This window comes from Strix aluco, chromosome 7, assembly GCF_031877795.1.
Source record: "Strix aluco isolate bStrAlu1 chromosome 7, bStrAlu1.hap1, whole genome shotgun sequence".
NCBI lineage: Eukaryota > Metazoa > Chordata > Aves > Strigiformes > Strigidae > Strix > Strix aluco.
Window position 1 is genome coordinate 26456975 of NC_133937.1, and position 26670 is coordinate 26483644.

Sequence of the window (26670 nt, forward strand, 5' to 3'; positions counted from 1 at the left end):
CAGGAATGTGCTGAATACCCAAATTAAGACAGAACATTTATGTCAATTTAATGTTATTGGAACCAACTGTTTCAGCTGAAAGATAATTAAAGAAGAAAGTTAGACAAAGGCTTCGTACAGAACTTCTAGGGCTCGAAATGAAGATTTTAAGCCTTAAAAATCTTTCTTTTGGGCTACTCCATTAGTAAACTTCTTTTACCCTCCAAAAAGAGATTTCTTTTGGCACTACCACACCTGTACCCCAGATACACTATGTGAGAGCAGAAAATAGCTGTATCATCAGGCACATCAGACATTGCAGAAGTTAAAACTTTCCTCTGCCAACAAGGTGACCAGTAAGAAAAGGCAAGATGTCAGAAAGACTTCTAATGTCTTATTTCCTAACTTATGGAGGCTGAAGTTCATCAACTTATGGACTATAAATGAGAAAGAAAACTACATTCCAAATACAAAATGCAAAGGAGAAAAACCCACAGACTAAAGACCTGAGCCATTAACATATGAGCAGTTTGCAGACAGGGTTGCCAAACTGAACAGGAGCTGGAGACCTACTGACTTCTTTGGACAAGCGCATCCCTGAGATCTCAGAAGCATTAAGAGCCCATCTGTACTGTCTATTGGATGAAGCCCCTCTTCCTGAGGAGACCCAAGGATAAAAGTGATGCATCCTATGTGCCTCTGGGGTTTGCACAAACATTTATAGATACAGTGGGAAACAAAGTATTTCTGGGCAAGTAGCCAGTCTGCAATTTAGCCTGCCTGGCCTGATATGGAAGATGATAGTGCTTTTTACAGAAATCAGCCTCTCCTTTTGCGATCTATTTAGCACAGTGCAGTTCCCACACCATCTCTGGGCAGGCGGTGTTGCTGGAATTCCAGATTCCTACTAATAACAGGACCCCAAAATCTAGCAGCACCACAAGACCGCATGCATCACATGTCCAGAACTAAATTTAATGGTTATTAGCCACCATCAGTGGTAGTTTACATGCAAGCACAGTGATAACCATGAGGAGCTTGCAGCCATAGGAATACATGCTAGTAGCAGAAAAGGCCACTGACTCAGCTTTTTATTGTCTGTAACTTCACTGCATGGCCATTGTTTGTACTCTGGCAAGAAGAGAATATATAACAACATGGAGAAGACAGACTTGCTTCTTCACACCCAAGTTCATATTGCAATTCGCTAACTCATATGTGCATGTATTTATACTGCAGGTCTTAGACTCTCTGGGATCCTGTAATATGTCTAGTGGACTTCACATTCGCACAACATGCACCACAAGTGCTGACTTGAGGTGTCCAGCCTTTTGCTGGGGACTGGAAGGAAAGCAAGGTTAGAAAGACTGCATGAAAAGAAACACCATGCTGAAATATAGTTAAAAGTCACAGGAGATCTAGTCATACATTTTTTGTTAAAATTAAGTGACAATAGATGACTAAACCTTCAAACTTGTTTTGAAAACTTCAACCAACTTTTAAAAAGTTATTCTCAGGGAGAATTTAAAACATTCTCAGGGTCTGTCAAAACATGCAAAACCTTAGTGAAATGCCAGATGGCCTTCCTAAGTCATCTTGACCTTGACTGGCCTTTGCTTAGGTTCTCATTTCTCCTTGACAGCCATTTGCATGGACATCTGATAAACAAGGAGAGTACACTCCTGAACAAATATGCTGAACTACTTCACGGAACCAACAGAACAGCACATATTTCAGAAATTGCCATTTCAGCAGCTTGCAAGGCTAAAATCTTAGAGGCAAACAGAAAGCTCCAAATCATGAGCACACACCTGACTGTTGAGTCCGAAGATCCAGTAATGATCACCCGTTCATCGTACTGGAGGCACAGGACAGAACCCGTGTGTCCGGTGAGAATGCGCTTGCATTCCAATGTATTCTTATCCCAGATCTAAGAGAAAACATTCAAAACCAGACAGCTCAGTAAGGTTTTCATCTTTCAGTACTTACTGGTTTGACTGGTCTGTTTTTTACTACACACATGATCCAGAGTGCAGTTAGAACATCTTTAGTGGCATCTGTACAGTCTTCTACAGGCTCTTTGGTGCAATACATTAACATCTTTGATATTACTGGCTTTACTATGAACATTGGTTTTACCCTTCTCATCAGGGTACAGTAATTACGTAGTCTTTAATTACTAATGGACAAAAACTCTGCTAGCGAACTGTTTGTAACGAAACAGGGTCTTTCTTGCCAGACAAAAGAGGCATACACGCTGTGCAGGTGTGAGGTGAGGGAAGGAGAAGGCTAGGTTACTAACAAGAGATTGAGTAGGTGTCACTGAAATTAGGACACTTATTTATGGCACAGACACTGCATGCCATTAGTATGCCATTTTGGAGCATTCTCACCTTAATAGTATTGTCTCGTAGGCCACTTACTATCTTCTGATCATCATACTGTAAACAATAAACCCCTTTGCTTGTCTCGCTTCGGCAGTGGATCCTCTGTAAACTGTGCCTTCCACACCGCCAGTTTGACTCTATTGTCTTGAGGAGAAACAGGAGACAAAAGAGAAGTAAAAATAAAGAACAGAAATATCTCCCCTTTTTTTGTTTGTCTAAGACAGCAGATACTTTTCTTCACACTTTGTCCTGCATCAGGCCCATATAATGATATAACTGCCTTCTAGAAGAAGTAACAGACATAATAAAACCAATTAAACAGACAAAAGCTTGGAAAACATATCGTGGCTAAACTCGTCTGCGTTATCCAGAATGGTGAAGGAGAAGTGACCTAAAAGCTTTTTTCTATTGCGAACTTTTAACCCCTTGTGACTCAACGACTAAACTGAAGAGAAAGTCTCAGCTGAGCTCTAGCTAAGTGCTTGTACAAACTTGTCACAACAGTGTCTGAGCACTGCTTTTCCCATTAGGAAACTACCAGAACATGACATTTTGTTCACACTAGATCCCTGGGTCTTAGGATATCTTTAGCAATGCACTTTTCTTCCTGGCTCAGTTCCTGTCTCCCCATAACATCTTATTAGGTCTCATCTGCACTGGGTGGAGCAAACAGTGCTGCTGTGACATCTGACGTGCAAGGTGTAGAAAGACTCCCATCTGCAAACAGCTCACTGAACAATCCAACTCATCTTCTGCCTAAAGGAGCAGTGAAGCTTTGGACCTTACATAACTATCCCAGAACTACAAACTCCAGACAAATACAGACACATCAGATCTAATGAAATATTTAATTAGAACAAAATACTGTCAGAATTTCAACATCACGGATAAATCAGGGAGATTTAAAAAAACTGCAACCAAACATCACCACATCTGGAAGCTGTTTCCTACCTCTATGTCCTGTATAATTTTGGGGTAAAGTGCTCTGTAGAAGGAGTTGGGTGGTGCAGTCCCATCAGGAGGTTTATTTTTAAATAGATATTGTCCCCTGGAAGACAAAAAACACTCACACTGAACGCAAATCATGTTTCAGCATTTTGGAGAAAGAACCTCCTGGCATTTTACAAATGGGGAACCACTGTTGAAAAGCACAGACAGATTCATATTCAGACTTAATTTACTCAGTAAGATGAGGTGGTTCCTTGTTTGTTTGATTGCATTTTGACACTGAAATACACACGAAAAATATGTGCCTAGTCACTCAGGGGAGGGAAATATATTATCTATTATGGATGCGAACCCACTCAACTCAATAGGAGGTGAGAATGGCTCATGCCTGCAATACACATACCCGTATCAGAGGTCACCTTTAAAATAAAGTGTATAAAGAAAATAAAAGAAGATAAGGAACCCTCAAACTCACTATGCATTCAAGGCTAGCTTTTATCTGCATTAGCAGGAACAGTATCAGTTTTGGTACATGGACATTTTACTGCTACTACTATATTTTGGTAAGCAACACTTCATCTGTAGTGCCTCCCTCATTTCAACACTGATTTGGAATACTCATATCCCAAGCTAGATTTTTGCTACAAAAAAAATCCGTAAACGGCAATCACTACCTGCTGTGTAAAAAACTTTAATTCCTCATCCTGAAGTTAAGAAGCCACCAAACACGGTGTGGAAGCTAGTAAACCCCACCATGGGCGTACTAACTGCTGTTCTGCCTGGCAACATGCCTCACAAAATGGAGAGAGGCACAAATGCCTCCGAGTGTAATCCTGGCATCAGAGGCACAGAGTGTACACTGGGCCAGCTCTCCACTTCTCCCTCCCTTGCTCCATTATGGCATAATTAATTGTTCAATACTTCCTTGCACATTTCTTTCTTGTCCTTTCCATACAGTATCTATATACACCTTGAAACTCATTTGAGACCGTACATCAGCTGCCCTGATGTACGTGAACTAGGGAAATCACAACAATGAACTGAAATTTTCAGGTTATACAGCGGTAGTGAACTAGAGGACTGAACAAACAAAATAACAAATGCTCAAGAAAAGGCCTTTTGATAATTCTTTAAATAAAGTATTTTAAGTACAACTTGAGAAAAAGGTGCTTGGACAGAGCAATCATCTGAGTCTTCAAATACAGTGACCAGCAGCCACTCATATGGGGACAAACACACGTGAAGAAGGGACACATGAATGCAGGCAAACCTCTAACTAGATGGTTGCCTATTTACTGTGATCCAGTCTAGAAGTGCATACAAGAAAATTAAAATTATTGGGCCAGGGAGACAAAAAACACTTGGAGATACACAGAATACCTAGGACACATCCTGCAAGGCTTGGGGTAGGTCTACGTCAGTCTGTATACAAGCCTGAAAACCTGCCTATTCTTTCCAGCTTTACTAGCTGATCTGATACAAGGTCTTGTTGCTACCTATAACACTTGCCTTGCTGCGTGTAAAGTCAGTTGTTTACAGTTCAGCTAAAGCATTGCTTGGAATTCCTACAGCATCCCAGTGGCCGTTGTGCTGTGGCTCTGGGATAAAAGGAATTATTGTTTGCAGGTTTTGATGACCAGCCAATTGCATCAAGTATTCAGATAGACACAATCGTGCCCAGACTTTGGGCTTCTGTTTTATATTTCTCTAAATCTGTGTAACCCTAACCGCTCACAGACAAGCTGTCAGTGAAGGCTACCGTGCTGCAGAACTGGGTGTTTCTGTTGTAAACTATGAGCTGCAAATGCTGAAATCAGGCAGCCCATGTGCAAAGTGAGGAGCTGTAAGCAAGTAACACCAGTCATCTATCATTCTGAACTGTCCAGTTAGTCACCTCCTTGTGCCATGCACAGCGTTAGCATTGATTACAAGCTATAAAGCTCTGTATGTCAGAGATGCAATTACACTGGATATTTCTTGTCTGCCTCTCTTAACCACCCCACCATGCCTGCAGTTTTGTCTTCTAGAGCTCATCAGAGGGCAATCTGAAAGACAGGGCACAACCTGCTCCTGTTGTATCAAAGCAACCTCCAGGAGACAGTGTAAACCTGAAGAAGAGGTGCAGTAACAAGGGTGTGACTGTCCTTTGAGACGAGAAGCAGGATTTTGCAACTGTTTTTTAGAATTGTCACATGTCTGTATGACTAGTAATTGGTGCTAACGTTATTTCTAAAATCTGGAGGGAGTAACTTGAGAACTATAAGCTATGATCTCTGACAAGATGTAGAGAATAGGTAAAGTTCCACAGAACAGGAAAAAGACAAATAGAGCTCTTGCATTTTAAAAAAAAGGGAAGAAGGTCCACCAAGGGAATGGTGGACTGACCAACTCAACTTTTGACAGCTTAGCAGTTCTAGAGCACAAAATCAGATGAGCGCCTAGAAGATGACAAGGTGACAAACAACAGGCAACACTGATCAACCCAGAATACGCCATGTCAAACTGACCTTATTTCTTCTCATGACTTAGCAGGAGAAGTATGATCTTGGAAGAGCTCAAGGGTAGACACACAAATGGCTGGAAAGCAGAGTTTACCAATGGTGCACTGTCAAACAGGATGGCAACTGGGATCTTGTCCTAGATGTGTCATTACTGAGCATCTTCATTAATGACAAAGAATGGAACAGGGAGCGCATTTATTACCTGGCCAATGATACTAAAGCTGGGAGAAGCTACAAGCACTTTGGAGGACAAGATTAAACTCATAATGCTCATGACAAAATGGAGAAATATCAAACAATAAATAGAATCTAATTCAATAAGGGCAAGTGCCAAGTTCACATAAACATGCAAGATGAGGAATAATGGCTAAGTAGAACTTCCACAAAAAGGGTAATTAATTTTATAACATTCTTATACCACTGTTAAAAAAAAAAGCACACGTTCTACTGGAAAGCATAAAACGAAGCGTCCTCCATACAACACGCAAAGCAATGCTTCACACACCACCAAACTCTGGTGATGGCAGAAGACACCCAGCTGATTACACCATCCTCCAAGAATGGAGTAGAGTAATTGGGGAAAAAACCAAGAATGACAAGAGGACAAGACAACACAGAATTATGGCAGGTTAGTACATCCAAAATGTAGGAAACACGATCATCTTCCAATATAGAAAAGATTACTGCAAAAAGGAGAATGAGAAACTGTCCTCTGTATCTGTGTAGGATAAATATAACATACCAAACCATAGCTAGGAAGACAGCCTAGATTTTAGGAAAATCTTTCTAACACTAAAGTTAGTGAAACAGGGAATTCCTTGCCCAGGCAAGGCCTAGGGAATCTCCACCAGTGAAGGTTTTTTAAGAACAAATTAGACAAACATCGGGATGACTAAAGAGAAACCTGGCTCTGCCTCTAGGGAAAAGGAGGGACTAAATAACCTCTTGAAGTCCTCTTCGGACTTACTGTGACCTCAACAATACAGAACAAAAATAGCCTGGAGAGAACAAGGCACTAAAAGGAATGCAAAAGTTACCACTGCCATGCTTGTGTTTATTTTACACTCTTTATAAACATTACACTATTGGAGGCAGATCAAAATAGTATTTATTTTTAAAGGATGTTTCATAATCCTGATTTACTCGCCTTTACTTCCTGAGACAAACTGTATAACAAAATTAACCATAAAACAGGAGTCTTTGTTTGCAACTCTGTATCTTTTTCTTTTTAATAGCAACCAAAATGCCTGAGCTGTCACTTTTATCTTGTTTATGAAATATTCATACCCAGCTTCCTTTCTGCCAACATCCTAGGGACACCCTTGGAAAAGAAAATTATGTATTAAAGGACATACCCCTGAGAGGGAAAGTTCTAATGAAATGTTAACAGAGCAGCTTCAAACTTGAGTGAGACCCACATTGTAGTAAGGCTATTCCAGATGATTATTAACTAATCTATCTGCATTTCTAAAGTCCCCTATTCTCCGTGGTACCTACCCTCAGCTTCCAGTTTGAAAATTAAACAGATATCTAATAGTGAAAATCTGCTGAGGAAAACAAACAGACCTATCAGGAAACAACTAATTCATAGCACATGCTGCCCCACTGCCACCCCTAAAAAAGCTCTTCTGCTCTGAACTGCTGACTAGTTTAGTGTTCCCCTGGGGCATACACAGCTTCTTAATTTGAACCAAATGACAGCTGGGCATAAAAATCTCAAGTCTGTATATCTCACTTGTCACAGTGGGATAAGAGCATGATCGGATGAGGAAGGTGAGGAAAAAGCCCCCACATTGCCTGCATAGCCAAATAACGTCCTAACTCCTCAACCCCCAAATTTTGATTTAAGCAACTGTCAGGTTTGGAACTGACATGATGTTTCAAGGTGCTAAATAACCCTCGTCAAACATGGTTTGAAACACACAGCACCTACAGTCCTAAATGGGGTAAAAAGAGCTGAAGATGCAGTTTCCTCACCATCCTCTCCTCTCTGACAACCCCCTCCACAGGGAGTCTGTCCTGACCATTCTCTCGATGAGCTTCTTCCACAGCATGCCATCCGACGTCACCCGGTACCACTCCTTGCACACCAGCTCAGCAGCACACAATGATTTGGCATCCAGGTATGACAGAATGTTCTCAGCAATGTGATCCAATCCCCGAGCTGGGGGAAAAAAAAAAAAAAAGATTATTTGCTGAGGAGACATGGAGTTTAAAACAACTCCTCTTGCTAGCACAAAGATACCCTCTCTTTCCATCTCCTCTTCTGCATGCAGAGCTGGACCAAATGCACAGAAGAGCATTTGTGGTTAAGTTCAGGAGTGAACAGCGTTCTCCAACTTCCTTTGGATATAACACAAGAAGTCATTAAAAATAATAAAGAATCCAAGAAGTCATTCCAATCTATTTCGATGGGTTTTAGCACTAGGGGGATATTCTATGGATGGCATTTCCAACTCAGCGACGCAGCCCCCAAAATCTCTCTATATTAGGACCATTTCTCATCTCACTGCTACAGCTGTTCTCATGTTCCAACGGCTCAAAAGCTGTTTTTGCTAAAGCAGTAGCTTTTAAACGTAATGAAGAAAAAAATATATATTCCCAATGTGTGCCCTGAAGGGTAGTGGTACCTTTAGACATGGGGGAGGGAAAGATATGCAGATGTACAGGGAAGTCGAGAGGGAAGGAGAGGCTGTGTAAGAAGAAAGTGAAGCAGGTTTGCTAATTCCATTTTATTTTAGTGGGTGGAGGAAAAATATGCACACCAAAATGGTATAATTTGCAAATATTTTCCAGCGTGAATACCAGGACTGGCTTTGTTTCAACATGGCTGGAGTGAAATGTAAAGCAATTGCCTGGTTAGCACCAAGCAGCCCAATGTAACGTCTGCGTAGCTGGGGGCCAGGGAAAGTTATGCTATGTTTCTTAACTGGATGGATGTATTCAGTAAAATGTGCCCTTACCCACTCAAATTTAATCACCAGCAGGACTTCAGGAAAATAAGATGCCTTTTAAATGACATGCTGCATAAATACAACTTCTCTTGGAAGCTGTTTAATTCACAAGTGAGACATGCCATCAAGAGATTATCTCACTTCACAGGTCAAATTTCAGAGACCACATCATCCCTCAGGCATAATGTTCAGACCAACCAAAAAGGAAGCATGGCAGATTGGTATTACATGCATCTTCCCTCTGGTTCACATTTGGGACAGAGTTAAATACGTCTTCTCTTGCTTTTAAAACAACAGTCTCAAAGACCAAGTACTGCTTGTGACAGAGAAAAAAAAAGCAGCAAGTGCATTTTTACAGTCACTGTCTGTACTTCTGCAAACCCAGCTGATTCTGATTAGAGTTCATAAGACACAAAAGGCTCAACCTTAGTTTTCATTAACAAAAGATCTCAAAATTATCTCCCAATCCATGAAAGCGAGAAAATTCAGCATGCCTCCTCTCACTCCTTTCAAACATCCTAAATTTATAATACACTTTGGGTGAGACATTCTGCCCAGTGTTTTATGCTTCCATTCACACATAGAAAAAGCACGTGAATGATACCATGCACAACCAGAGTGCAGAAAGAGGTCTGACATTTCTTATCTTTATAGATGCAAAATTAGATGTCAACCTGCAAAATAAAAGCATCAGCAGCCTTTATTATGTATTTAATCTGAAAAGATATATACAGCCACTCTATAAAATTCTTTAAAAAAAAGAAAAAAAAAGAGTGTTTGTAAATTTAGATTGACTCTACAGCCATTTGAGAAAAGAGAGAGACAATGTTTTAGTGAACGTGAACCAGAATTTGCAGGAATTCCACAATTTGGTAGGGCAGATATAGACATCGTGTCCCCCTGCTTCCCTACCCTGACACCTGCAGCCCTGAACTCTCTCCACTGGGTGGAAATGGCATATTTTCTTCCCCAGTCTATGTTGCTTCCAATGAGCCCACAGACATTTACAGACCTACCTGAACATTTACAAATACCTGTCCGTGTAGCATCCATACGGGTGGCTTTACGTCAGCAGCATCACAGCAAGAAATTATTTTATACAGGGAACAACCAGTGGCTTTAGGAAGCAGGGCTACACTGCATAAACTGAGCACAGTAATCTGCCTCTGACCCTCTGGCCCTTTCTGGATCATCAGTAGTTACACTTTAGATCTTGCTGCAATGAGGTGGTGTAACTGCTTCCATGGCTGTAAGTCATCCTTTGCCATTGATCCTAGACCCTTCGCAGAGAAGGAATACTAATGTTTTGGCCTCTCCTCCTCACATTTATGATAAGTGAATGGGCAGAGCTATTTTGGCCCGGCTGCAGACTCCATTTTATTATTTTGTTTCTTAGGAACAGCAAAACTCACTGAGACATATATCAACAAAGCATTGCTTCCTTAAAAAAGAGAAATCTCTGCTCACAAAAGTTTCTACTAAATCGATGTGAAACACAATTAGCCCTTCAGCTCTCCATACCAACAAGAATGTTTCAGTTATTTCACACATGAAACCCTTATAAAAATGACTTTCCTCATAAAAAATGTTAAACAGCTTGGAAATGCTAAGCAGAGACCTTATTTTCCAGAAACAGAACAAAGTTTAAGTGCACAGTTAAGCTGTATTTTTCAGACAACCTTAATTCTGTTCAAAGTACTGGAAAATAATCTGAGCCAATTTTACTCTATATTAGTAAAATGTACTCATGATCTAAAGCTACCTTTAATTCTGGTCATTCTTTGGGACAGTGCTAGGAGGATAGAGATAAGATGCCTCATGATTTTGAAGTAACTTTGTTTTATTTACTCGAGGGGGAGAGCAGGAGAGAGAATGAAAGAGTAAAAATGAAAACAGAATACTGAACACTTGAGAATTTCAGAAAGCTAAAAAATACTTAAAGAGTTTAGGTTTTTTATTATGTGACTTAATTTAAAATTTTAGGTTCATCACCCTTTCCTAGGCAGCTTCTTACCTTCCACTTTCCCATTCCCCTCATTAGAAACTTGCCTATACTCAGGACATCCTGCACAGCCTGCGGAGTCTGTGTCAGTGTATCTCCTTGCCATTAGTTTTCTCCCTTAGAGCTATATTCCCTAGGACATTAGCACTTTGCAAATATGCAAACTGATGCACATACATTATTTAAGCACACAGTTCCTATAACTATTCAAATACTCACATACTAGCTGCCTGATTCCTATCTGTTCTGCAGTCTAAGATAGTAAAATTAACTGCTTCCTGGGTAACTGTGAAAAGACCACTAACAAATAGGGTATGGTTAGGAAATTTTGAATGTCTCTGAAAATATTTCTAACATTTGCCCAAAATTTTCAGAAAAAGGCCTGTAGGATGAAATTAAGCAAGTGCAAATGAGATGAGTTGGCTTGCTTTGATAGAGTTTTGTGGAGAAAGACCTGGAAAAACTGTGTATGTAACTATATGTATACTTCCACTTTAAACGTGAGGAAGCCAATGCACTTTCAAAATACTTTCTATTTTTCTGAAAGAGAACAGCTCCACAAGTTATAATGCTGCTCTAAGTACACAAGATTATTGCCATGGAGTACTAAAAACTAACATAAGCAGGTACTTAGCATAACTAAGATTTTTTTTTTTTTTAATGCTACAACAGCCATTTGATTACTGGGCACAATGAGCTTAAAAATCCAGTGAGTCTATGTATTTAACTTCATAACAAAACTCCTGCAGTGCCTTTATGCTTTGTACAATTCAGTGTTAAACATGTTTTTTTCTGTCTTTTAACCCTAGAACTTAAATTTCACATTGAGAAATCCCATCTGAAGAATGATCAAAGGACTGGATTGAACAAATAGTTGGAGTCCAGCAATTCTCCAAAGGTATTCACAGAACAAGCTCTTGGCAAGAAACTCCTCTCTTCAACTAGCTATTTAGAGATAAAACCTGTAGCACTTCTTGCTCAGGTCCATCTCAAACCAAGGACCTATGCCATGGGAATACTAATCTATAAACTGTCTACCTATCTATCTACAGAGGTATGATCTAATGATCTGAAAAAAAGACCAAAGAGCCAGGAATTTCTGTCTGGTTCTGAAACTCTATTGCTGTACATATTTTATCTCCCGCTGCCTCAGTTTTCCTATCTATAAGACAGGGCCAATACAAAACTTCACACACCCTACTTTATGCGTGCATTCTGTGAGATACACACAATGTCACATCTGAGAACAGCTGGGATAATATTCTCAATGGAAAGCACTACAGAGGTGTGAAAAATAGAACATTTCCATCCTTCGATCTTATGTACTCCATTCCCCATTAGCAATAAATACATAATCATAGTGATGGCTTCAGGAAGGTATTTTACTAGGAAAGAGAGACAAAAAAACCTAACTAAGAAAAGGGAAAACCTCAGCTGAGCAACCAAAAAGAGTAGTAGTTTTAATTTTAAACATTTTCGTTATTCATGCATCATTGTGGGCATTAAGAGTACAACTACCTGCCCTGTGGCTTGCAATGGCTGTCCTTACAATACATATATGATCTATCATTTACTCCTAAGCCAAACCGTGGTGGTATTAGATCATGCCTTGAGAGATGGTAGGAATACAAAATAAAATATTACTACATTTCATACTGGTATAGAGCTTTTTGTTGAAAAGGTATCATCTATTTTGCAAACTGACCCTAGAAGAGACCTCTCCATCAGGGTAGGCCAGAGCGGATTAGTTTTCTGAAAGACAAAGATGCAAAGCAAGTTCCCTCTGCCTGCAGAAATACCTGGCAGTGCAGTGATGAAGTCCCGCTGTAACATGGGTTTGAGGTATGAGTTTATATGTCCATGCTGGTAGTGACACATCTGGGAGATGAGGTGCTCCACAAACTCCACCTGGTCAGACTCGGACCACTGTTCAAAATACTTGACGCAGAGTTCCTTCTCCTTCTCATAGCTTGCAGACAGTTTTCTCTGCTTGGGCACAATCATACTGGAAGTGCCATTGGCAAGTTTTGTCTGTAAACAGGAAGGAGAGAAACAACCTAAATCACACATATGAAAAGAAGCTCAAGTGGTTTTATAATTTTTTTTAGGGGGAAGAAAATAGAAGGAAAAAAGTGCTCTGATACATAAAGTTGGCTGAGACAATGTATCCCACTTGGTGCTGTCAGTCGGAGCGCAGCCACCACAAACTGTAACCCCTGCAGGACAATGCACTGGCTCACGCCAGAGCTGCACACAAGATGGGAAACCCTGAGTGGGAATTTAACATAAACACTATTTTACTTACACCGTGCAGACAGCAAAATGCATTTGGATTCCTAATCTACAGTTACCAGTTACTCCAATGCACCAACAGAAAACTGCATTTGTGTTTTGGTTTTTTTTCCTAAAGAATGGACTGCTGCTAAAATTCATAGGGAATGCAGGAAATGGATGAGAAAAAACCTGATCATACTTCTTTTGAGTATAAAATTATACCTTGAGAGCAAAGCCAGCTAAAACACACCCTGATATTTGGTACATACTTCTTTCATAGAATAAAAGATTTTCAACTTCCTGAGCACTGTTAATATCTTGTCAGGAGGACTCAGCTCAAAGAAGAGTTTCAGGGACAAAACAAAACACTGACATTTCAATTTACTACTTGATAGCAAGATATAATTTCTGCTTTCTAAACAATTTAACTGGAAGAAAAGTGCACATTTTGCATTGCAAGAATATCCTTTGTCCAAGTAAGATTAACTGTTTGCTGGGGAACTATTTTTTTCCCATACTGGTTAAATAGTTTGCATTAAATGCTGAAAACATGTGATTTTCTCTCTTTCATTGCACAGCCAGACAGCATTATAATAACAGTCAATATTATTACATCGTTTTTAGAGGTCCTCTATTAATTATCAAATAATTAAAAACAAATTACAGATATCAGAATATATAAAACATGGATATAGGGATGCCATATTTCTATGGCATTATCTATGATGATAATTCCAGGCATCAACCTCACCAGGAGACTTTATTAACTTTAAGGGAAAAAACAAGTATCTAAATCTCTCTGCAAAGATATCTAATGATCTAAAAGAAATGCATGGATTAACTGATTTTACAGGAAAAAAACCAAAAAAACACAAAACAACAACAAAGCCTTTTTTCAACATGTGCCAAAACAGTGGGCTATTTAGAGACCACAAAATCTAGTTACCAAACCTGTGTTTGGAGTGCAAGAACTTCTCGTTTCTCAGGAGTAAATAATTCCTGTACTTCAACATCCCCCCAACCCTGACAGAAATCCTGACTTTGGAACACAAAAACCTCATAATTTGAAAATCTACTCAACTAATCACCATGTACATTTTATTTTCTAGAGAAAATCCACCTAAATACTCCTTTCAGCAGAGCTGGACAGACTTTTCCTCTGGTAGAAAAAGACAGTAATTAGCTGTCATTTCTAACTAGTAGTTTCTTCTATTTCTGAATTATGGTTTGACATGGAGATCACACCAGTGATCAGTGCTCAATTCTGGAGCTCAGTGTTTTCAACTTTACTTCCATCCCCACTCCTCCCTGCAAATTTCTCTGTGTGTTCAGTAAGATCATGCAAGACAAGGGCTATGAGTGAGTTACACTTCCATTTAGTCAGCACACGGACAGCACTGACTGCAAGCAAGTCATAGAGCCAGTACTGGGCGGCAGGAAAGAAATACTCTCTTGGGCCAACTTTATAGAGAAATCTCTAAAGGGACTAGGGGCATGAAGTTCTAGGTGTGAAAGGCTGGACTTTTCCTAGAGAAGTCCAGAGTAGGCAACAGCCTGGCAAAAAAAATTATTACCACTGAACATCGGTCTTAAGGGATTCTGGTCATTTTTGCTGCAGTTAAGCTGCCTGCAAAACAGACACCCCTGTAAAAATGCTGGATTAAGAGAGCTGAGAGATGTTGTATTCTACAAGCTTGATCTCATTTCATTTCTTATTTTGTTTGCTGTGCATCTGACAACAGGCTGTCTCTACAAAGCATTTTTTAAAAACGTATACCTCTGCCTTGTAATTTGAGAGACTCTGAAGTCTGACTAATATGCTGAGCTGGAGAGGAATAGACAACTGATGTGCAAAGACCACAAAAGGGGCAACTCCTTTCACAGGGTGGCATCACGTTCTGGCCTTTCCTTGCCTCCTGAGCACCCTTCTCCCAGCAGACTTCAGCTCCCCAATTACCTCTAAAACATCGGTTTGGGGTATCAAACAGAAGTTGCAACATCTGCAAAAACAAGTAATGGCTTATGCGTGTACAAACAGATGGCTTAGATGGGACAAAACTGGATTCTGCCTGGATCCCAAGTGAATACAGGCCTCTTGGGTGGGAATAATGAGTAAATTAAAGAGTCCATTGACCAACACTTGTAACAGCTCTGGAAGTCAAACTCCAGATTTATACAGTGGGTCTGCTAAGAAAAGCACTGTAGATGTTACAGTGTTTATGTCCAAATTAGTGGACAGGGGAACACGATATTTTTCAGGTTAATCCACATATTTAGCCACATTCTGACAATGCCAACTTGAGACTTGGTTTGCACCCCTGACCACTCTGTTTCCCATCAAAAGGAGTGAGGACAAGCCTAGAGATAACCATGGTGTGCCCAGCAGGTCCTGTGGTTTATGCAAGCAGGGGACCAGGAGGACAGGGCAAGCCATGAACACACCAGTTCTGCAGAGTAGACACAGATGAACTCACAGGGCTCCCAAATCACTCAGTCACAATACATGCTCACATGCCTCCCCCAGACTGCCTGTAGTCACAGTTTGGAACAAAATCTCAGAATTTCAATTTCAAGATTCCTAAGAATCCACTGGGTGTTCAGTGAAAAAGGCCTGTTATTAAAAAAGCAACAACAAAACAACATCAAGCATTATTAAAGCATTGGGGGGAGAGGGCGGTTACTATCAGTGAGAGAATCAATTTAGCTTCCTGAGAAACCCTGATGACTCAACCATTCTGATCACCTGCCTCAAGTTCATGACAAACCACCTCAGAACAGTATCAGCAACTATTTCCTGGAGCACACAATTGTCTACAGCCTTTTTCCTCTCCTTGTACAATAACCAGACCTCACCTGAAAAAGACAGAACTGTCCCACATGCCATCCATACCGCTAGGGTAAATATCCATCCAAATGAACTGTATATGATCATGCTTTTTATAAGCTTCACTTCCAAAAGTGGCAAAGAAGAATAAGCCCTGCTAGTCCATTACCTGGGAGGAAGCTTAACTGAGCAAACTACTAACTCAGAACAGATAAAGCTTTTCTGACTCCCTTTTCACAAACCCCTGTAAATGAGGGCTGAGAGGTGCCCCAGCTGGCTCTAAGCACAACTACTCATCTGTAGGAACAGTAAAGGTGTCCTCCTACAACAGTGTGCCTGAGCTAGTAAGCTGTGCCAGGAAACCCAGGGGATTGAGTGCCTCAGGTTGGTACTAGCTCAGGGATCTACGTACTATGCTCCATTGCAGCCCATAATTACAAGACCATTTCTCCAAATGGCTACATTTAACACAAAGCACATTTGTATGCCCAGTGAAGTAGAAGACGACTAATATATGAAAGGACTTTAATCTAAATAATGGCTTGCAACTATAGGAAAGTGCAATATTTCAACACAGATAAATAAAGCCTGGATAAATCTACTGTTCTGCATATAAAACAACACAGCCATGGTATATCACAGTTGTAACCCATATATGACAACCAAGGTTACTTTTGGTTTTGTTCAGTACAAGGGACCAAGGAGCCTCCTAAAGCACAGAAAAAACAAACACAAGTACAGTTCTGATTCTAGCATAGGTATAGTGTTTCCCCAGTCATATGAATGGTCACAACTTTTATATTTTTTTTAAAAAAAATACCATGACCTCTATCTAATCATTGCAGAAGACTTTGTTAAGACACTTTCTACAGGGTGGATGAATTGAGATTGTATCTTACTTAAGGTAAGAAGAGATATCTTAAAGTCAAAGAAAAAGAGAAGCTGCTTCCTAGAATATTGAAAATGGTTTAAATGATCCCAGCAAGGGGACCTTCTGAACCTGCAAGACATCTTCATGTTGGGAGCTCTGAAAAGACGGAGACCTTAGACCACCACTGCAAATTTCTCAGAGTTTCTCTCCAGACAAAAGGCAGGGACTTCCCTTTGACATGCCAGTACCAACAGGTCATAGTTGGGCTTCTCCCCTCCTTCCCTAACTCCCTGGGACTACAGGCTCTGACAGAAGAGAGATGTCTTCTACTGCGTATCTGCTACCGCAGCATTTCACCTCCAACTGCTTGCATCGCCAGTCACTGATCTAGACAGAGCCACCTTAACAGGAATTTTGGATGGGTCTTAGTGAAGGGGAGGAAAAAAGAGGACATAATGTTTAATTATAAGAAATGATTGAAATAGGCACAGACATACCCCGGGTGCCTCTGCACTGCAGCAAGCTCTAAACTTGTTATCGTTAATGGTTTAAATTTCACTGTGCTAATCATTTCAGGACACAAGCCTTTCTTGATAATCTAATGAATTATTCCAACATCCTTCAGCAAAAAAAATCCTCCATGACAGCACTAATTACAAGACGTTTTCCCAGTGCTTATGTAAAATATGACAGAGCAGCAGCTTAGGGAATTGCAGAAAACTGCTTCTAATTTCCACTGAGAAACTGACAAACACCTCTCTTTCATCTCTCCCAGCTCTCAAGTAAGATTTAACTTTCTCATTTAGTTAATTACCGAGTGAGGATCATCATTTTCCCGGATCGGAGCGGCACAGAGCCTTTATCGTGTTAACTTGTGAACTTGATCGATGGCTGCTGCTAAAACTTAATAACTTCACCCCCTGGCAAATTGTAAGATAAATATAATAGGAGAAACTCTGACAGTAAAAACCTGCCAGAAATGAGCGCTGTGTTTATGTTTCTTTGCAGGCAGCAAAAAAACAACCGACAGCTTATTACTGGGTGCGTGTTACTTATATTTAAAAGACTCCAGGCAGTTAACTTTCTGCGTACTGTTCAAACTTTACTCACAAGATAAAAAACACTGGGGAAAAAAAAAGAAGCAATGGGATGACAAAGAAAGCAACCATGGAGGTGTACGTCCAGAATGCAGAGGGGAAGATAGGAATGAAAGCAAAGCCACACTCATCTCTACATCCTGAATATTCTTCAAGATTAACCACATTAAAAATACCCACAACAGTGAATCCAGACATGATTCGGCAGAGGCACAAAACTCAGGAATTTTGGAGCATGTTAGAAACTGTGGGAAAGGCAGAGGGATTAAAAAGTACCAGTGTGGCAGCAAGATGATTCGGTTGATTGCCTGTAAAGCTGCTCTTAGCCAGAGAACCTCAGCAGTTGGTTTCTCCAAAGCTACTTGTGTGGCCATGAGACTGCTTCCTACTGCCCATGATGAAGCACCACTCAAAACCACTTCACTGTAGCAATGTAACAAAAATGGTGAAAGGAAGCTGAGAACATATGCCCGGCCTCCATGCTAAAAAGGGGTTATTTGAGAATCCTGTTGAAAGGGTGTTGTTTGCATGGCCTAAAGGCAGTAACAGCATAATTAAGAGGATACAGGTTCAATTTCTATGCCTGGCTTCTTCTTTTTTAGGCTTGTAATTACCAAATGCTGCAGAACTGACTCCCAGACTGCTAAGGCAAAGAAGGAAGAAGTCCCTTGCAGCTCCTTATTGGCAGCTTCCTATTAAAAGAGCTCCTTTTCTTTGAGAATTAGGGGGTGGCGAGGGGGTGTCTCACCATAAAGAGCAGGATCTCGTGAGTCATAGCACCTGAAAGACTTGAGTAGGGTAGCCAGCTCCTCATTTTTCTCCTTTGCAGGATGAACCTGCTTTTCCAGTGTTTGACTTGACAGCAAGGCTACAATGCTAGGTCATTAAACAACTCACTCCATTTACTTTTATTTTAAAAGCTCAGTTTAGAATCTAGCCATTTCTGTCCGCCTCCATCTCACATAACAGTCTCTGTGAGGTTAACCATGGGTTTAGCACATATATGGACTTACTCGCTCAGTACTGAATTAGTTTCCACGCTGCAAAGCTCACTGAAACATTCTGAAAAACGAACATAACCCAAAGTAGATGATCATCAATCACATCTGAGAGTCAAAAAGAAAGCACCATGAAAGAAACCATAGCATCTTTACTATTTATTTTCAAGAGAAAATTCAAAATAGGTCCTCACACTGAAATTAACAGTCCCCTGGATAACCAAGGAACTAGCAATTTTGCCTGTCTGGGGCTTTTAGTTGCTTGTCCACCTCTGGTTTCTAATCACACTGCAGAAAAACTTTGATAAGAAAGGATACATCTAGATGAAAGATCACTGGAATTATGCTGGACACAGCAGTCCAACCTGCTGCACTTTCTGAAATCCTGGGGGGGCAATAGTTTTCAGAGGTACCACCTAAGTACCTATGATATGGTGGTCAGCCTCCAGTGCACCTAGCTAAGGATATTATACCTCAGACACAGAAGAAAGGGAGAAGGCTGGTTTGGTTTAGGGCCACAGAAAGCTGCGGACACCAGAGAAGCAACATGCTGAGCCTCTCCAGGGACTGGGGAGGCAGGACTGAGCCGTAGGCACTTGCACACCAGCTATACAAAGAGCAGCAATAATACCTTGCTAGAGAAGCTGCTCCCCTCCCACACTGCTACACAGTAAACAGCAACAGGGAGATGAGATTAAAAAACTATTCTTTTAAGCTAATACTTAATGTTTCAGACAGACTAATAAAGTTTAATTGTCTGGAATCTCGTAGCTCTTACTGTAAACTTTCCTTTGATATCAGTCTCCCATCTAGATTTTAAGTGTTGGCAAACACCTCCAAAATAAAATTTCTCTGATGCCAGCAATGGATGTGAATTGGGAGTCCCTCTCCTCCTCCTCCCTTATCTCCAAGTTGTCTTTGCAAATAACAAGCACTGATGAGAAATATGCTTGCATCAGCACAGCACTGGCATATGTTGCCTTCCCAAACTATGATCCCTGACCAAATGCATATCTAGACATATGGGGGGGAGGGCAGACACCATCACTCTTAAAGAGCTAGATTTCAGAGCACATCTTTTATTAGTTGTAAAGTGATCATACAAAAATTGCCAAGTAGATCCTCCAGTAACAACAAAACACTTCCCATGAAAGTCACCAAAGGCAATGCTTTCTTCCTCAGCATGGCTACCAGAACCAGAGTTGAACTGCTGGGACCATTACGTGTTATTACTGTTAATGGAGAAAAGGAATATGCACATTATCACTTGGAGAACCAGTCTACTAAAGTCATCGGGTAATGGCCAATAGCAGCAAAGGGCTCATTTATGGCAGGGAAAAGCATAAGCTATGCTCTAAGCAGCAGTTTCATAGTTTTCTGGAACAGTTGCTTCTGTTTTTAAAACACCCAAGCATGATCTACTGCCTGAGTGAAGTTACTCTTTAAGGGTGTTATTGTTGATTTTCTTTTTGTTCCAAGTATTCCCTTAACTCAAAGAGAAAAGCAGCCAGGAACAGGTAGGTGGACTCGAGTGATTCAAAACATGGCCGAACAGTGAAGACTAGACCACCAGAACAACACACAAGTAGAGGGTAAGAATGACCCAAAAGGCCTGTTACTTGCTCTCAATAACATTATTGAGATTTTCGTAACACTGTGGTTCTGTCTATGTAAAGCTTTTATCATCAAGAAACACAGGCCCGCCAAGACAGTTTACCCAGTATTATTTTCCATGAGTTTGCTCCTTGGAGATGTATTTTGCTACCAACAATGAAGAGGGCACAGACACACCAAACTACCTGGCCAAGGAAAAGCGAGTGATTCAGAACTGGAAGTCATTAATATTCATGCTCGATATCATATAAAATTTCCCAGCTACAGGAATACTACGTATTACCAAGTGCACTGGAGAGATGCAATAAACAAAAATGCAGCAATGCTCTGAAGAACTGCAAGATTCACATACGTGCTTTGCTCCCACTGCAAACGTACTCCTTAGATCTGCTGGCAGAGTTGGCTACATGAGCACTCCCTCACCTATTTCAGTCAAAATAAGCTTGTTAGCAAAGACCTGCTATTTAAACTGTCTAAGCTAAAACACCTCATCTTAACTGAAAGCAGGTTTGCAGTTTTGCTGACAGATCCTGGAGGGCAGCAACCTGCAGCAGCCAGACAAAGGCTGAGTGGTATTCTTTTCCACCAGTACAGCTAGATCTAGAAGAGCACATCTTGTCAGCTCATGCTGGCTGATACCAATACTACTGCTGTTAGCAGCCACCACAGAGGCAGCTGTATGAGGAAAAGTCCATGAAATACTTCTGCACAGTGTCAGGTCAAAGATGGTCAGTAGGCTGCTGCCCAAATCTTGACAGATTTTGCCTTGTAGCCTCCTATAACCCCTACAAGATCATCCCATAACTCTCACTCACTAATGAGCATTGTCTTCTTGAGATGAGCTGTTCTGCTAACCTTGCAGTCAAATGTTACCTTGCTGGCAAACTGCAGCAACTCCCCCAGAGGACCACTAAGATTGCCAAAGGAGCTGGATGCGTTTGGTCTGGAGAAGACTGGGGGCTATCTACTAGCCTTTCACTACCTAAAGGGAGGTTACAGAGGAAAGTGAGACAGAGGTTTTTCAGAAGTGCATAATGATAGGAAGAGGAGCCACAGGCACAAGCTGTAGCAAGCAAAACTCTGGACACTAAGACATTTCAGAATAAGAGTGGTCAAGTTCCCAAGCAAAATGAGCTGATTGTGAAGGTAATCTTCTGAATAGGCAGCTGGACTGGAGACCTCCAGAGGTCCATCCTAACTTAAAGTTTTCTATGACTTTATATCTTAAGATTGTGTTGGTCCATTCTTTCATCTGTACCTGGCAAGAGACTCATGACCTGAAGAAAAGACTCCAAAAACACAATCTAAGGACATTCTCTAACGAATTCTGAATCTTCAGAAATTGCATTAGATTGGGTTAGGCCGAACACTGTTGATATGTGAAAGTACACGACAGAAGAAAGGCAAGAAATAGTAACCTCTGCAACAACAAGTGCCCAGCTCTGACCATAACAGCGCTTCAGGAAGGCATATTCAGTTTCTCAGCTGAGCAGACTTTGTCCCTATCAGCTGATACTCAAATTGCACAACTCAGAAGCTCAAGTCACAGACTACCACACTATGGATTCCACCTTGGCTCCGTGCTTAGCTGCCAACAATCTTTCAGAAAAGCCCCTCAAACTAAAGGAGGGAGGGAGCCTTCCAGTATTTCACTCCCTATGGTAGACACAAAGTGGAATTGTTTGAATATAACATGTAAGCAATACAAAAAACCCAGTAAATTGTGGCAGAATAGGATTGCTAGCCTCACTTGGTCCTTCAACATACTGTATTGTCCACATAATGTTCTTTCACTCAAAGGCATGATTCAACTATTCCTTTTAATGAGATTAATAAACAGTGAAAATAGTATTGATCTACCTGCATTTTCCTTTCTGCAAAAACAGGCTAAGTTTCCTTTTCCTCTTTCTATCTCACTTCTGAAAGTTACTTTCCTGTCATATCAAGAATGTAATCAGTGTGGAGCATATCACATGAAAAATTTCTCCATCCTCATGCACTTATGCATCCCATTGTAAATTTATCTAACAATCAACAATCCTTTCTTTAACTTCTACTATAATAATTGGCTAAACATCTAAGAACCAATTATATGCTGAGTAAAGTAGCTTTTCCTTCCAACAGTTTTAAATAGATTCTCTTTTAAATATCATTAGGTCTTCTATTGTGAGAATTGTCCTCCTTTGTGAAAGGAAGGGAATGTTAGGCTTTACCACTGCATGCTATTCATTAAACACCTCTGTGATACCTCTTCACTTGTTTCCTGTATTTTCAATCAGATCACAATAACCTGTATTTAGTATAATTGAAAACATACTATTTGCATATTCTCATATAGGAAGAGCAATTTGGGATCATGCCTGGAAAAAACATATGCAACCTTCTGACACAAACTAAAATTAAACATCAAGAGAATTTAACATTTCCTACCACAGACCAAACTATCAGATGCATCATTTATAGCCTGTTCCTTTGATTGAGGGGTTAGAGCTCCCTCTAGCACTCTTGAAACAGAAGAGCCATAGCTGCTAAGTTGTCTCATCCAAAGCAGTCTTGGGTAGGGTTGTCCATAATTTTTATTTGATTTACTTTTTGCTGTCACATGAATAATTAAGAATACATCCACTAGTTTATCTGAAATTCAGGAGAAACAAGTGTCAGGAGAAATTCCCTCTATAACCGATTAAAAATACTCAGATTGCTATAATTAACTGATCTCTATTTTAAAATGTAATTTAGGACCAGCTGAAGGATTATCATGTCAGCTGTGTGTACAATGTGAAACGTAGCAAGAAATTAAATGAAAAAGTTATTGAAAATTTTCAATCTTCACAGCATAAAAAAGTCTTGCTACCTCACCCTCCCTTGCAGCTGACAAACATCCCAATGCAGCTGCTGACAGGTCACCTGCAGTTGTGAATTACATGTTTCTATTTCAACATTAAATACTTAGTAATGCCACTTAAGTAAACCTCAAAAGGTGTAACTCTGCTGAGTTCTGCACAGTGCTGAAGACAGAAAAACATCTCATGACAGAAAGAGTGCCAGCCCTTTTCAATCATAGGTTATTACTTATTAATTCTTGATAAACTGAAAGCTGTCAGTACAACGTAAAAATGAGAAAGGAAAATAGAAGCCAAGCCTTTCAAGTTTTACTCCTAACTCTCCCACTACCTTTGTGCGCTGCCATAGGCAAGTCACTCCATTCCACAAGTCTAACAGTTAAATAGATGTATCCTAACACACTTCACATAGAGACAAGGCACAGCTTAATGCTGGGAACCTCTTTGGAGGCCTCTACACAAAAGGTGCTCAGGGACAGCAATGTCATCAGGTGACACCACACCACACTACACAAGCGAAAACTTCACCTCAAGTGCCACCAAACAAATTTGTCACTTAAAACCTAAAGAGACTTGTTAGAAAAGGCATGGCCTTGACTTCACCAATTAGAAAAAAATACAGCTGTACTAATTGTTTCAGCAGCCTTCCAAAGCAGAATCAAAAGTCGGGTGTGTTAAGAAAAAATTTCACCTCGAGTTTTCTCAAACTGAGACACTGCAACCAGATACCACTCCTAAAATCAATATGAACGTGGAAACAACTCACACACCCCTAAAGGTAAGCACCATAGGGAGGGTGCGCTTTAGTTAAGTTCCTTTACTCATCACAGCAATTTCAATATGTAACCACCAGGGGACTTCTGTACATTGCTTGGGTTTAGAAGTTTGCAATTTTAATACTAGTGACAGAGATGAGGAAATACAATAGGATGTGTTAGGCTATCCACAGCTACGTTTTTATGTCTCTGACAAGTCCAGTAAGAAAGACTAGAAGTAACTAGACCCGAGTACATGACAGAAGCACCTGACAAAAACTTCCCAGCATCGCCCATTGGTGTCCCTCAGTCCCAGCCAACAGCTGTCCTTGCCATTCTGGGCCCGAACTCTGTACACAGTCTTGCTGCTGCACCCAAATCCTGACACACAGACCTTCCCTCCCGCGGTACAGATGGCATCCAAGGCCGTTCCTTTTATCCCCTTAAGAGGACTTGGAGAAAAGCGCTGGCAACAACTTCTCTCTCCCCACACCTCTCACATGTGGCAGGAGAGGATTACAGGCTGATATCTGACCTGTCCAGCAGGAGTGAAAGGACATCTGAAGTGAAAGCAAGACCTCTGCAGTTGCAGATCTGCTAGTGATGCTGACAACCCTCAGCTGTGTGCCTCTTTGGGCTGACACTGCAGTCCACCTGTTCTCCCCTGCATCTCCACGTAGCTGTGGCTTGGATCCAAACCAGAGACAGGTAACAGAGAGGTTGTGCAGTAAGACATAGCATTAACAGCACTTCCCCACACACGCATGCCCAAGTACCAAAGCTTTCGAGATCTCTGACCACTTCTGTATATTAGAAGCAATATATCTCCCATCTTCATTTAGGAAACAGTTTGCAGCCATGGTTTTTGTGCCTGTTACTTCGAGACGGTGTAACTTAATGAGGTCCTTGGTGCTATCTTAGGAGATAAAGGGAGGCAGCAGCTAGTGCCAAATGTAGCCCTTCTCACTTAAACACATTATGTACTCCAAGTGTTGGCTTCATTTCTGGGTGCAGTGGGAGACTGAACCCAGAACTGTGAGGTAGATGTTCTGTGTATGTAAAACTTGGGAGAAGCAGGTACCTAGCAGTGGAGGTTAACTGAGACTGATGAATTCAATATTGACCCTGCTCTGAGTAGAAAGTTGAACCTCTGGAGGTCCCTTGCAACCTAAGTGACTTGCTGTGTTTCTAACCTCATAGTCAAAGCTCATCTACACTTCCCAGGCTTTTGGACAGAAAACCAATTTAGGTTTTGACTGAAGCCAAGTTGTAGTTGTCTGATGTCGATGTATTTCATTTATCGTAAGCAAAATCTGAAATTTTTTTTTAGAAGATGCTGTATAGAGAATTACTTTTTTGAAGGCTTTCCAACTCTGGGCTTCACAAACCTTTGCTATTGTATCATTCATTCTCTGTAGCAACCAAACACCAGGTTCTTAAAGAGTACTGCAGATATCCCTGCTCTCTGGCTTCGCAAGTTGAGAGCATGCAGTGTTCAAGGGACTTGTTTGGATAATCTAGTCTTGACTTTCAATTCCATCCCTCCAACTATTCAAAATTCTTCAAAAACTGTTGTTTTTGTTTTGATGTATGTGTTCTCTAAGACCTGCAGCTGATTCTCTCCACAAATTATTAAATTCCAAACTTACCTTCACTTACAACCTGAATCAATTTCAAAACTCAGGTCTCAAACAACAAATTAATTGACTGCGATGCCTAATCATCTGCAATCTTCTAAATCAAATCTCAAAATATTCCCATTACAACCCACCTCAGAACTGTCTGGGATTACAAATTATGATCCAGAACAGGGCTTACAGATCTAAATTAACATGGCAGGAGAAAAACCTGATTCAACTCTGTAGTTCACACAATTTTGTAAAATCCAGAGACTTGAAAGAAAACAACACATGCATTAATTAAGCAACATTTTTATTACCTACAATCAAAGACTTATATGGAAGAAAGAGGGCTTTCTTTACTAAGAAATTACAAGTCTTACTTAATTAACAATCTAATTTTTTTTGTAGTATAGCTGTTAACTGAAGTATTTTTCACTTTTATTTTCTTCTAAATGAATGTTAGTCTAAGCACAAAAGCTACTGTTTAAATTGACAGAAGTGGGGTCAGAAAAAACAAAACTGAAATACTTTAATCATCATGTATTTTAACTAAATTCTCATTTTGTGGTCACTGTTACAAGGGTTTCATTTTGTGTTGAGAAGGAACAGGAGAATCTCAGACTTTATGCATAAGAGAAGACACTTAAACCTGGACCTGTGCACACAATTAGGACAGACCTTCACAAATTTAGGGCATTATGACGGCAAGTTCACCTGTTGGGCACAGGACCCAAACTGCCTGGCTACATACAGAACTCTTTTCATTCCTTAATTTCAAACTACTTCATGAGCTGAGCAGGTAAGTATTACTTGACTGTCAAGATTCACTATTATGTTAAAATAAGTAATTGCAGCTACTTTGAATACTATTTTCAGGTCTGTGAGAGCAACTGCTTGGTTGCTCATTTTTAATTTTCCTCAACAATGAGGTTCAGCAACATATATAGTGAGTACTGCTGTCTGTCTCCAAGCTGCAGCCGCAACTAAGCCATCAGTCACAT

General features: G+C 40.5%; 1 protein-coding gene across 7 annotated transcripts in view; it reads right to left on the minus strand.

Moving 5' to 3' along the window:
• Positions 1–26670, minus strand: part of BTRC (beta-transducin repeat containing E3 ubiquitin protein ligase) — a 118676-nt gene that overhangs the window by 11566 nt on the left and 80440 nt on the right. For all 7 annotated transcript variants that reach the window (XM_074831142.1, XM_074831137.1, XM_074831140.1 and 4 more), the window contains 5 exons: positions 12571–12802; positions 7793–7979; positions 3318–3414; positions 2373–2510; positions 1791–1909 (listed from right to left, as the gene is read on the minus strand). In XM_074831142.1, the coding sequence (XP_074687243.1) occupies positions 1791–1909; positions 2373–2510; positions 3318–3414; positions 7793–7979; positions 12571–12802 (773 nt within the window). The remainder of the gene's footprint in view (positions 1–1790; positions 1910–2372; positions 2511–3317; positions 3415–7792; positions 7980–12570; positions 12803–26670) is intronic.